This window comes from Trichomycterus rosablanca, chromosome 21, assembly GCF_030014385.1.
Source record: "Trichomycterus rosablanca isolate fTriRos1 chromosome 21, fTriRos1.hap1, whole genome shotgun sequence".
In the NCBI taxonomy this organism is placed as follows: Eukaryota; Metazoa; Chordata; class Actinopteri; order Siluriformes; family Trichomycteridae; genus Trichomycterus; species Trichomycterus rosablanca.
In genome coordinates this window covers 587,501-601,774 of record NC_086008.1, presented here as the reverse complement: position 1 = coordinate 601,774, position 14,274 = coordinate 587,501, and the positions used below count along the sequence as shown (strand labels likewise).

Here is a 14,274-nt window from a genome sequence, read left to right as displayed (position 1 = left end):
CCTAGGTTAGCTAACATGACTGAGACTGCTGATGAACACACACACACACACACACACACCATACATACACACACACACACACACACCATACATACACACACACACACACACACCATACATACACACACACACACACACATACCGTACACACACACACACACACCATATACACAGTACACACACACACACACATACACACACACACACCATATACACAGTACACACACACACACATACCGTACACACACACACACACACACACACACACACACATACACACCATATACACAGTACACACACACACATACACACACACACACCATATACACAGTACACACACACACACATACCGTACACACACACACACACACACACACACACACACCATATACACAGTACACACACACACACATACACACATACACACCATATACACAGTACACACACACACACATACACATACACACCATATACACAGTATACACACACACACACACACACACACACACACACCATACATATACACATACACACACACACCAGACTGTCCACAGTACACTACCACAGGCCTCTGGTCGTCTGTCCTCATGAGATCAGAAATGAACTGCAGTCTTAAACACACACATACACACATACACACACACACACACACACACATACACACATGACCAAAAGTATATGGACACACTCAGCCACTCCTATTACTAACATGGAATCCTGACCTCCGCCCCCCTCTGAACATCTGTGGGAGGAATTGGGACCTAGGTGGCAAGTCTAAACGTTTTTTGTGCGACATAAATGCACTGAAGGAATGGGCACAAGTTCCAACAGACACACTCCTATCCACACATTTTCCATAGGAGGAAAGGGGGGAGTATGGGGGGGGGGGTTCAAATGTCCATCAAGCTCATGCACAGATATCCATACATTTTTGGGAATGTAGTGTGTGATGCATAATTCATATTTTACTGACTGTTAAACTGTTTTAATGAGCGTGTGTATTCATTCTGCGTGTGTGTGTGTGTGTGTGTGTGTGTGTGTGTGTGTGTGTGTGCAGTGAACACACACAGCTTGCAGACGTTACACACCATCCTGTCGACGGGTTCTCCACTGAAACCTCAGAGTTACGAGTACGTGTACAGCAGCATCAAACACAACGTCCTGCTCGCCTCCATCTCAGGTACACGCGTGTGTGTGTGTGTGTGCGCCTCAGTGTGTGTGTGTGTGTGCAATTTTCATTTCATTTTCAGTATTTAGCAGACGACTTACAGTACTGTGACGGTATACTGTCTAAGGGCCTTGCTCAAGGGCCCAACAGTGGCAACCTGGCAGTGGTGAGGCTTGAACCAGCGACCTTTCTGCAACTGCACTGGAATAAAAGTGTGAGTGTGTCTGCGTATAGCTCATTTGGAATCTGGGGTCAGCCGTTGTACAGCGCCCCCTGGAGCATACAGGGTTAAGGGCCTTTCTCAGGGGCCCAACGGGGCTGATTCGAACCCACAATGTTCAGATTGACAGCCTAAAGTTCTACCCACTAAGCCCTGGAATGTGTGATTAACTGTGCCCTTTGTTTTGGAGTGTGTGAGTGTGTGAGTGTGTGAGTGTGTGTGTGTGTGTGTGTGTGTGTGTGATTTCACCCTGTTTGAACAAATTAGCATCAGTGCTAACAGCTGTTGCAGACTGAGGGGTGTGTGTGTGTGTGTGTGTGTGTGTGTGTGTTTTAACAGCGTGGCACTATCACACACCACCTGTGCCCGCGTCGGTCCTGTGGCTCTGCCAGCTGAGCAGCAGCAGTGTGTGTGTGTGTGTGTGTGTGTGTGTGTGTGTGTGTGTGCCACCTTTCCTCCACAATCGTCTCTGACAGGCCTGCTCATTGTCCAGGAGCAACAACAGCTCGGCAGACAGGTGCGGTGTAAAGCACACCTCCGTCGGACACGCCCGTTAAAGCGTTTTTGGCGCCGTCGGTCGTGGGGGAGGAGGAGGGAGCGACCGACCTTGCCTTCTGACCTGGAGGGCAAGCGGGAGCATATGCATCACTGCCTGCTTCCTCCTGGCAACTGTTGCCGTGCCAACCAGACACACTTCAGCATGGAGGCGGCGGGAAATTCTAACACGTTAACCCCCCCCCCCCCCCCCCTCCCCCCGAGGCCGCCATCTGTCCCCACACACACACACGTGTTGGCGTGTCCTCCACTGCCCTCTTCCGTGATGTGGACTCAGGGTCAGGTCACATGATCAGCGTTTTCGTTAGACGCCGGACCTTTGCGGCTCTCTATGAGACTCCGCCTCCAGCGGTGAAAAGAAGCGGCCGGAGGGCCGCTTCTTTTCACCGCTGGAGGCGGAGTCTCATAGAGAGCCGCGGCGTTACAGAGGCGTGCAATTCACAAACCAGCCACCAGATGGCGCTGTTGCAGCAGCAATTACAAATGTCGTTGTTTAGGGCGGAGTTTGTAGGTACCGCGTGTGTCATGATGTCACAAGCGTGCATGTTCTGTGTGTTCAGGTGGCACGGACATCATCTCCTGCTTCATGGGGCAGAACATGACGGTTCCGGTGTACAAGGGCGAGATCCAGGCCAGGAACCTGGGCATGGGCGTGGAGGCCTGGGACCCTGAAGGTGAGGACCGTTCTCTCTGGTCACCTGACGACAAATGAAAACAAATAAATAAATAAACAATGAGTGTGTGTGTGTGTGTGTGTGTGTGTGTGTGTGTGTGTGTGTGTGTGTGTTGTAGGTAAGCCACTGTGGGGTGAGAGCGGCGAGCTGGTGTGTTTGAAGCCGATCCCGTGCCAGCCCACGCACTTCTGGAACGACGAGAACGGCAGCAAATACCGGAAAGCCTACTTCTCCCGCTTCCAGGGTACACACGCACCTTCATCTTTTGGTTCTAGGCCCCCCCTTTCCTCTGGGATGAACCGGAACACCGACTGATCGATCCTTGCCCAGACATATAACCTAACTGGCACAAATTCCCATACACAGACTAGCTCCGGAGATCACACAGTGGGTCGCTCAGAGAGGGTTCAGGAGTGAATCCCTGGTTCCCTCTGCTCCTCAGGATGGTGGTCTCTCCTCTGGAGGTTCTGGAGGTTGCTGGATCTCCTCCTGGTGTGTTGAAGCTGCGTACTCCAGCGTGGAGGAGAAGTGCCGGCGTTTTTAATGATGATTAAATGATCTGGGAGCGAGGCGGGGGGGGGGGGGGGGGGGGGGCTCAGATTGTGTTAGTGAGGAGGAGAATCTCTATTAAACTCTTTAGCTGAACGGTGCTGTGTAGAAGATTGTGTTACCGGCTTTAATAAGTGATTAGATCTAACGGGTGAGTGCACGGCGTACGCTGCGTGGCCAAAAGTTTTTTACTGATTGAACTTGGAGCTTTGATAAAGTGAGGTCCATAAAGACGTGGGTTGATGGGTGTGGTGTGGTGTGGTGTGGTGTGGTGTGGTGTGGTGTGGTGGAGCTCCTCGACAGGCGCGGGTGGTTTACAAGTGACAGCGGCCAACAGAGAGCGCAAGGAAACACAGATTACTAGCACAGATGAACACTGGAGGGGTATCAGCAATGATAGCTGTCTGTGGTGTAACCTGTGTTAGCTATAGTGTAACTCACACACTATCTGTAGTGTAACTTGTGCTGTCTGTAGTGTAACTCACACTGTCTGTAGTGTAACTCACACTATCTGTAGTGTAACTCACACTGTCTGTGGTGTAATTTGTGCTGTCTGTCGTGTAACTCACACTGTCTGTGGTGTAACTCACACTGTCTGTGGTGTAACTCACACTGTCTGTGGTGTAACTCACACTGTGGTGTAATTTGTGCTGTCTGTGGTGTAACTCACACTATCTGTAGTGTAACTCACACTATCTGTAGTGTAACTCACACTGTGGTGTAATTTGTGCTGTCTGTAGTGTAACTCACACTGTCTGTAGTGTAACTCACACTGTCTGTGGTGTAACTCACACTATCTGTAGTGTAACTCACACTATCTGTAGTGTAACTCACACTGTGGTGTAATTTGTGCTGTCTGTAGTGTAACTCACACTATCTGTAGTGTAACTCACACTGTCTGTGGTGTAACTCACACTATCTGTAGTGTAACTCACACTGTCTGTAGTGTAACTCACACTGTGGTGTAATTTGTACTGTCTGTAGTGTAACTCACACTGTCTGTAGTGTAACTCACACTGTCTGTGGTGTAACTCACACTGTCTGTGGTGTAACTCACACTGTCTGTAGTGTAACTCACACTGTCTGTAGTGTAACTCACACTGTCTGTGGTGTAACTCGCACTGTGGTGTAATTTGTGCTGTCTGTAGTGTAACTCACACTGTCTGTAGTGTAACCTGTGCTGTCTGTAGTGTAACTTACACTACTGTCTACGGTGTAACTCACACACTGTCTGTGGTGTAACTCACACTGTCTGTGGTGTAACTCACACTGTCTGTAGTGTAACTCACACTGTCTGTAGTGTAACTCACACTGTCTGTAGTGTAACTCACACTATCTGTAGTGTAACTCACACTGTGGTGTAATTTGTGCTGTCTGTAGTGTAACTCACACTATCTGTAGTGTAACTCACACTGTCTGTGGTGTAACTCACACTATCTGTAGTGTAACTCACACTGTCTGTAGTGTAACTCACACTGTGGTGTAATTTGTGCTGTCTGTAGTGTAACTCACACTGTCTGTAGTGTAACTCACACTGTCTGTGGTGTAACTCACACTGTCTGTGGTGTAACTCACACTGTCTGTAGTGTAACTCACACTGTCTGTAGTGTAACTTACACTGTCTGTGGTGTAACTCACACTGTGGTGTAATTTGTGCTGTCTGTAGTGTAACTCACACTGTCTGTGGTGTAACTCACACTGTCTGTGGTGTAACTCACACTATCTGTGGTGTAACTCACACTGTCTGTAGTGTAACTCACACTATCTGTAGTGTAACTCACACTATCTGTAGTGTAACTCACACTATCTGTAGTGTAACTCACACTATCTGTAGTGTAACTCACACTGTGGTGTAATTTGTGCTGTCTAGTGTAACTCACACTGTCTGTAGTGTAACTTACACTGTCTGTGGTGTAACTCACACTGTGGTGTAATTTGTGCTGTCTGTAGTGTAACTCACACTGTCTGTGGTGTAACTCACACTATCTGTAGTGTAACTCACACTGTCTGTGGTGTAACTCACACTGCTGTAGTGTAACTCACACTGTCTGTAGTGTAACTCACACTGTGGTGTAATTTGTGCTGTCTGTAGTGTAACTCACACTGTCTGTGGTGTAACTCACACTATCTGTAGTGTAACTCACACTGTCTGTGGTGTAACTCACACTGTCTGTGGTGTAATTTGTGCTGTCTGTAGTGTAACTCACACTGTCTGTAGTGTAACTCACACTATCTGTAGTGTAACTCACACTGTCTAGTGTAACTCACACTGTCTGTAGTGTAACTCACACTGTCTGTAGTGTAACTCACACTGTCTGTAGTGTAACTCACACTGTCTGTAGTGTAACTCACACTATCTGTAGTGTAACTCACACTGTCTGTAGTGTAACTCACACTGTCTGTGGTGTAATTTGTGCTGTCTGTAGTGTAACTCACACTGTCTGTGGTGTAACTCACACTATCTGTAGTGTAACTCACACACTATCTGTAGTGTAACTCACACTGTCTGTAGTGTAACTCACACTATCTGTAGTGTAACTCACACTGTCTGTGGTGTAACTCACACTATCTGTAGTGTAACTCACACTGTCTGTAGTGTAACTCACACTATCTGTAGTGTAACTCACACTGTGGTGTAATTTGTGCTGTCTGTAGTGTAACTCACACTGTCTGTAGTGTAACTCACACTGTCTGTGGTGTAACTCACACTGTCTGTGGTGTAATTTGTGCTGTCTGTAGTGTAACTCACACTGTCTGTGGTGTAACTCACACTATCTGTAGTGTAACTCACACACTATCTGTAGTGTAACTCACACTGTCTGTAGTGTAACTCACACTATCTGTAGTGTAACCTGTGCTGTCTGTGGTGTAACTCACACTGTCTGTAGTGTAACTCACACTATCTGTAGTGTAACTCACACTGTGGTGTTATTTGTGCTGTCTGTAGTGTAACTCACACTGTCTGTAGTGTAACCTGTGCTGTCTGTAGTGTAACTCACACTATCTGTAGTGTAACTCACACTGTCTGTAGTGTAACTCACACTATCTGTAGTGTAACTCACACTGTGGTGTTATTTGTGCTGTCTGTAGTGTAACTCACACTGTCTGTAGTGTAACCTGTGCTGTCTGTAGTGTAACTTACACTACTGTCTACGGTGTAACTCACACACTGTCTGTGGTGTAACTTACTCTGCAGGTTTACCCTCAATCCCTCTGTATGTATGTTTTGATTGTACAGATGTGTGGGCTCATGGTGATTACTGTAAAATCAACCCAAAGACTGGAGGAATCATCATGCTGGGTAGAAGGTAAGATTCATCCTTCAAACACTTACTCTCACACACACTCACACACACACACTCACACACACACTCACACACACACACACACACACTCACACACACACACAGTGAGGGAAAGTTTACACTGGTTCTCCAGTAATCACTGCACACTGTGGACAAGACGAGACAGACGAACACAAGACAGGAAACAACACAACAGAAATAATAAAGGTACAGGACAGGACCAGCTGAGGCGGAAAAAGACAAGATAAGCTGCAGTGTACAGAAACAGTGTGTGTGTGTGTGTGTGTGTGCAGTGTGGGGATGTGTATAAAGCTTTATAAGCTTGGTCAGTTAGTTAATGAACATGTCATTGTGGTAAGTGAGTGAATATTGCAGTGGTTTGCAGAAGCACCGTGTCACACTGACATCAGTACAAACGGCTCTGATGTTTGTGTAGAATAAACTGTCATTATTTAATGAACAAACTAATTAGAACTAGAGGCGCGTTACCTGAAGAAATGAGAGTGTGATCACAGCTCAGCAGTGGTGGAGTATGTGGGGTAGTGAATGTATTTATGTGAGGGAACTGGTGGTCAATACTATCGCTCTTATAGGTGATTGTGTGCGTGTGAGTAAAATGATTGCTAGGGTATTGCTTGGCAGCTGTTAGTGTGTTGCTAGGTGGTTGCCAAGATGTACTCATGGTTGTTTAGGTTTTCTTAGGTGGTTACTAAGGTATAACTAGATGTTACTATTATAACAGGTTGTTGTTAAGGAGTTACTTGGCAGTTACTAATTAATGTTATGTGATTACAAAGGTGTTGCTAGGCAGTTGCTATGGTGGCTGGTAAATTGTTAACATGTTAAATGATTGCTAAGGTTTTGCTACGCATTTGCGAAGGTGTACTGAGGTTGCTAAGCTGTTACTACCCAGTTGCTAACAGGTTAGTTAAGGTTGCTAAGGTGTTGCCAGGCCGTTGCCAATCTATACTGAGTGGTTGCTGAAGTGTTGCTAGGTGGTTCCTATGATGTTGCTAAGTGGTGAATATAATTATATCATTAAAATATACATATTATTTATTTTTACAGTGATGGAACGCTGAATCCTAACGGGGTTCGGTTTGGGAGTTCAGAGATCTACAACATCGGTAAGAAACGATTCACGTACAGTCGTAGAGCCGAGTTTAAACTGAGCAGAGTAAAAAAACACTTTTATATTTATTAATATATTTACAAAACAACTTCCACATTTCAGACGCTTAAAAATGTAGATTTTCTTAAATTTTTATTTTTAACAGTTTAAAAAAATAAAAATTCCAAATTAAAAAAATTCTAAATTTTAAACAGTTAAAAATAAAAAAAATCTAAATTTTACAGTTAAAACAAAAAAATCTTAATTTCAGTTAAAAATAAAAAATCTAAATTGAAAGTGGAAAATATAAATTTCACAATAAAAAAATATAAATTCCGAACCCCTCAAAATAAAGATTTTTAATTAGAAAAAATCTAAATGTGAAAATTAAATTTGAAACAATTAAAAATAAAAAATCCAAAATTACAAATAAAAATTCCAAAATTAAAAATAAAAATTCCAAAATTAAAAAGGCTAAATTTGAAAAACAGCAAAAAAGTGTAAACATTTAAAGTTAAATGAAAACGTTCTCCATTCAACACAACAAAATATGGAGAGAACTTTGTGCACCATCCAACTCAAACAGTAAAAACACGCGGTGAGACTCAACATTCAGTCTGATGAAGTTTGGGAGGATCTGCGCTGAAGAGTGAGATAAACCGCCTCAATCCAGCTGTGATAAGCTTACAGGGGTGGATCAGAACCACCTGCAGCTGTAGAGCTCTGTGTTCAGTGGGTGGTTTAGCTCTACAGCTGGTGTGACGGTGTTGGTTAGCAGGGTTATGACGGTGTTGGTGGTGGTGTCTGTGTGCAGTGGAGCGGTTCGAGGGCGTGTACGACAGTCTCTGTGTACCTCAGTATAATTCGGATGGAGAGGAGCGGGTCATTCTGTTCCTGAAGATGGCGCCGGCTCACACCTTCAACCAGAAGCTGGAAAGGGAGATTCGTGATGCCATCAGGAAAGCGCTATCAGCTCGTCATGTACCCGCCCTCATCCTCCCCATCAAAGATATACCGGTAACAACTACACCCACCAACTACACCCATCATCTACACCCATCAACTACACCCATCAACTACACCCAACTACACCTATTAATTATACCTATTATCCACCATGTACCCGCCCTCATCCTCCCCATCAAAGATATACCGGTAACAACTACACCCACCATCTACACCCATCAACTACACCCATCATCCACCAACTACACCCAACTACACCTATTAATTATACCTATTATCCACCATGTACCCGCCCTCATCCTCCCCATCAAAGATATACCGGTAACAACTACACCCACCAACTACACCCATCAACTACACCCATCAACTACACCCATCATCCACCAACTACACCCAACTACACCTATTAATTATACCTATTATCCACCATGTACCCGCCCTCATCCTCCCCATCAAAGATATACCGGTAACAACTACACCCACCAACTACACCCATCATCTACACCCATCAACTACACCCATCAACTACACCCACCATCTACACCCATCAACTACACCCATCAACTACACCCAACTACACCTATTAATTATACCTATTATCCACCATGTACCCGCCCTCATCCTCCCCATCAAAGATATACCGGTAACAACTACACCCACCATCTACACCATCATCCATCTTCCACCAACTACCAACATCTACATTATCTACACCCATCATCCACCCATTATCCACCAAGTTCTCACTGTATTGTTGTAATGTCTTCTAAATTGTGTGTGTGTGTGTGTGTGTGTGTGTGTGTGTGTGTGTGTGTGTGTGTGTGTGCGCAGTACACCATCAGTGGGAAGAAGGTGGAGGTGGCGGTGAAGCATGTGATTGCAGGTAAGGAGGTAAATCACCGTGGTGTCTTCACTAACCCCGAGTCTCTGGACCTGTACAAGAACATTCCTCAGCTCCAGAACTTCTGAACATCTACTGGAGCTCCTGATCACCTGATGTACAAGAACCTGCCTGACTCCAGAACTTCTGAACATCTTGAGAAGCTTGAGGAACACGTCTAGAGCCCAAGACTTCTGAACTTTTACGTTTAGCAGAAGCTTTTATCCAACGTCACTCACACGGCGCCATTTTAGCAGAACTTTTAACCATAACGAACCCAAACTACCAAACTTCTGCTGAGACCAGCCAGAGCTCCTCACACCTAAACCTCCAAACACCTGATCTGGACCTTCTGAGCTTCAGAACACCTAATGGAACCTGCAACCACACACTGGATCTCCATTTTTTGAGCTTGTGGACCTTCTGAATTCCACCCAGATGTCTTCAGTATGTTTCATCTGAACACCTGACAGAAACTCAAGAACATCTGAACTTCAGCTCAGAACTTCTGAACACTTGGTGGACCTGCAGAGCTTGTATTTGGGCATTAGTGTGTTCTTCTAAGCTCTAGAACATCTGAACGTTTTCTGAAGAGATCTGCTCACATACTGAATGGTCTGGAGATGTGAATGAGCTGATGAGCTCCAGAGCTTCTGAACACATCTTGGAGCAGCTGGACATCTACGAAGAACTTTCTGAAGACCTGATGAGCTCCAGGTTCCTCAGCTGAGTGTTAGATGTTCTCACCTGGTGATGAAACCTGATGTTCCTGACCTGAACTATAAGAACCTTCTCAGAACTAATGTTGCTATAAATCTTTGTAGATTTTATGCAACCCTGTACACCCCACACGAACCCCGCCCTTATACTAGCCCCGCCCTCTTACTAACCCCGCCCTCTTACTAACCCCGCCCTCATGAATAAATCAGTATTATTATTAAAAATACTAATAACCACACCCCTTGTGCTAACCACGCCTTAACTGTCACCTTATTCCCATTCTGTATGGCCACACCCTCAACTACACCCTAACTCAAACCACGCCCATGTTTCAACCCCATTCCATTTGATCCCCGCTTCTTTGTTCTAACCCCACCCTATCCAAACTCACTTTAACATCAGAAACTATACACACACCCCTGAGCCCCGCCCTGTCCCTCAGCCAAATCACACCTCCTAGCCCAACCCCATTTTATTGTAACCACGCCCAGTTCTTTAGTTTTTCTTCTTGTATTATTGTTTTTTTATATATCCTCTTACACTCGGACTGGTTGGTCGGATGGTTGGATGTATGATGGATGATGGATGGATGGATGGATGGATGGATGGATGATGGATGGTTGGATGGTTGGTTGGATGATGGATGGTTGGATGGAGGATGGATTGATGGATGGTTGGATGGATGGATGATGGATGGTTGGATGGATGATGGATGGATGATGGATGGATGATGGATGGTTGGATGGAGGATGGATTGATGGATGGTTGGATGGATGGATGATGGATGGATGGTTGGATGGATGGATGATGGATGGTTGGATGGAGGATGGATTGATGGATGGTTGGATGGATGGATGATGGATGGATGATGGATGGTTGGATGGAGGATGGATTGATGGATGGTTGGATGGATGGATGATGGATGGATGATGGATGGATGGATGATGGATGGAGGATGGATTGATGGATGGTTGGATGGATGGATGATGGATGGATGATGGATGGATGATGGATGGTTGGATGGAGGATGGATTGATGGATGGTTGGATGGATGGATGATGGATGGATGGTTGGATGGTTGGATGGATGGATGATGGGTGGTTGGATGGATGATGGATGGATGATGGGTGGTTGGATGGATGATGGATGATGGATGGATGGATGGATGAATGGATGGATGGATGATGATGGTTGGATGGATGGTTGGATGATGGCTGGATGGATGGATGGATGGATGGATGATGATGATGGTTGGTTGGATGGCTGAATGGATGAATGGATGATGGTTGGGTGGATGGATGGTTGGATGGAGGATGGATTGATGGATGGTTGGATGATGGATGGATGATGGATGGTTGGATGGATGATGGATGGATGGATGATGGATGGTTGGATGGGTGGTTGGATGGATGATGGATGGATGGATGGATGATGGGTGGTTGGATGGATGGATGGGTGGTTGGATGGATGGATGGATGGATTGATGGATTGATGGATGGATGGATGGATGATGGATGGATGGTCAGATGGATGATGTATCAGAAGTGCACTGATCTCATCTCTGAAATGATCAGCGGCTCTTAACTTCAGATTCAAACTCTTATTCTTAAAGCCATATTTCCCAGGGTTCCCTGGCTGAGGGATTGAGACGTAGCCTAACCTCACACATTCCTCTGAGTTCTTTCTGTCCGTCTGTGTCCCGTCCGTATATTTTTGTTACGTGATGTTTCTGGGTTTCTGTAACTCTGCTGTATTTGATGTAAATGTGAAACTGAAATGATTTTATTGTGAACATAAATATATTTATAACTCAGATCCTGCATTATGAGATTGTGGAGTTTTTTTATTCACTACATTTTAACGTTAATAATATAGAATGTTGAAGTTCCAGTGTTTATCGGGTATAAAAGGATCCACCAAAGGATCAGTCTATAGAAGCAATGATGGGGCGTGGCTCACCACTGTGTTCCAAACTTCATCAGAGAATCAGTCAGGTCAAAAAGAACTTTTCAATGCAAGATAGTAAATAATTCAGCTTATTTACCATCTACTGTACATGATATTGTCAAAAGATTCAGGGAATCTGGAGTGATCTGTCTGTGTAGGGTTTTTGGGAAATAAATGTCGTTCTTTGTACCATGGAATAATAGACATGTGGCACATGTATGTTGGGATTTTAGAGAGAGACACTACCTTTGTAGACTCAGATTTACGATGAACACATCACACATTCTTCTTCTTACTGCCTTTTACTAAACGTCCCAACTTTTACTGGAATGTGTTCTGTATTTTTTATTATATTGATGTTTTTGTGTGACTGTAATATTGGAGTGCAGACGCATTTCTGCAGTCAGCGTGCAGCAGACGACGGTAAGATTCTGAAACAGGAAGCAGCATCATCATCCTCCATCTCACAGCTTCATCTCTCATTTACACAACAACAGTCAAAACACAGACGTGGAAAAGAGAGGAAATAAAGAGAAATATGTACACCCTCAAAAACAAGGGTGAGGGATCTAGTAGATGTGGATCTGAGGGTGAGGGATCTATTAGATGTGGATCTGACAGTGAGGGTGAGGGATCTATTAGATGTGGATCTGACGGTGCGTGTGAGGGATCTATTAGATGTGGATCTGAGGGTGAGTGATTATTAGATGTGGATCTGATGGTGTGTGTGAGGGTGAGGGATCTATTAGATGTGGATCTGATGGTGTGTGTGAGGGATCTATTAGATGTTGATCTGACGGAGGTTCCTCATAGTTCACTTGTTAAATGCAGCAGATCTGATCAGCATAAAGACCTGAGGGACTTTGATCAGGACCAGATCGTTAGTCCCTGCTGAGTCTGGTTCCTCTCAAGGTTCTTCCTGTAATTATACGTTTTTCCTGCCACTGTCGCCCTCGGCTGCTCAATAGGGGTTTTCGGTCTGTTGGTCCTGGATTCTGTAAAGTTGCTTTGAGACGATGTCCATTGTAAAGAGTGCTGTTTAAATAAATTTGACTTGACTTAAGGGCATCACAGGCAGGCGTGGTGAGTCCCCACCCACAGCGGTCCGAGTAGGGACGAGCCAGAGGACGTGACAGCTGTGGACTCTGGTACCAACAGAAGATCCACTGTGGATCAAACCGCAGATGGTTTTAATCTTGGTGATCCACACAGAGAGCATCAAACCCTTCTGTACCGGTCAGAGTCCCCATGCATCTCCTGTCCACCGTCTATAAAGTAAATCTTAATAAAATACTGAACAGAAATCCAGCTCACGATTCGGTGGAGCCGTTTTCTTAATAATGGGCACCAATCAATCAGCCAGAGGGTGAAAGTTGTTTATCCTCACTGGAACAACGATGGAGGAAAAAATCAAACATTTATAAACAAAATAAAATCCTGAAGTCATTTAGAGAGAATAATGTGATAAAGAGATAAAGATACAGAAGTGAAAGATAGACAAAGAGGCGTCCAGGTAACGGGGAAAAGGGACGAGAGACCTGTAGTGATAATGGGAGAGAGAGGGACGAGAGACCTGTAGTTATAATGGGAGAGAGAGGGACGAGAGACCTGTAGTGATAATGGGAGAGGGAGAGGAAAGGGACGAGAGACCTGTAGTGATAATGAGAGAGAGAGGATGTGAATAGCTGTGAGAGGAGAGAGAGAGAGAGAGGAAAGGGACGAGAGACCTGTAGTGATAATGGGGGAGAGAGGGGCGAGAGACCTGTAGTGATGAGAGAGAGAGGGACGAGAGACCTGTAGTGATAATGGGAGAGAGAGGGGCGAGAGACCTGTAGTGATGAGAGAGAGAGGATGTGAATAGCTGTGAGAGGAGAGAGAGAGAGAGAGGAAAGGGGCGAGAGACCTGTAGTGATAATGGGAGAGAGAGGGACGAGAGACCTGTAGTGATAATGGGAGAGAGAGGGACGAGAGACCTGTAGTTATAATGGGAGAGAGAGGGACGAGAGACCTGTAGTTATAATGGGAGAGGGAGAGGAAAGGGACGAGAGACCTGTAGTGATAATGGGAGAGGGAGAGGAAAGGGACGAGAGACCTGTAGTGATAATGAGAGAGAGAGGATGTGAATAGCTGTGAGAGGAGAGAGAGAGAGAGAGGAAAGGGACGAGAGACCTGTAGTGAT

The 14,274-nt window shown here is 45.2% G+C and overlaps 1 protein-coding gene across 1 annotated transcript in view; it reads left to right on the top strand.

Annotated features, from left to right (window-relative positions):
* The window catches only part of aacs (acetoacetyl-CoA synthetase), a 38,709-nt gene extending 26,746 nt beyond the window's left edge, over nucleotides 1–11,963 (top strand). Inside the window, exons 12-18 of the mRNA XM_063018015.1 lie at nucleotides 1,058–1,180; nucleotides 2,504–2,617; nucleotides 2,736–2,861; nucleotides 6,405–6,474; nucleotides 7,540–7,598; nucleotides 8,397–8,599; nucleotides 9,380–11,963. Coding sequence (XP_062874085.1) covers nucleotides 1,058–1,180; nucleotides 2,504–2,617; nucleotides 2,736–2,861; nucleotides 6,405–6,474; nucleotides 7,540–7,598; nucleotides 8,397–8,599; nucleotides 9,380–9,517 — 833 coding nt within the window. The 3' untranslated portion in view covers nucleotides 9,518–11,963. The remainder of the gene's footprint in view (nucleotides 1–1,057; nucleotides 1,181–2,503; nucleotides 2,618–2,735; nucleotides 2,862–6,404; nucleotides 6,475–7,539; nucleotides 7,599–8,396; nucleotides 8,600–9,379) is intronic.
* The last annotated feature ends 2,311 nt before the right edge of the window (nucleotides 11,964–14,274 follow it).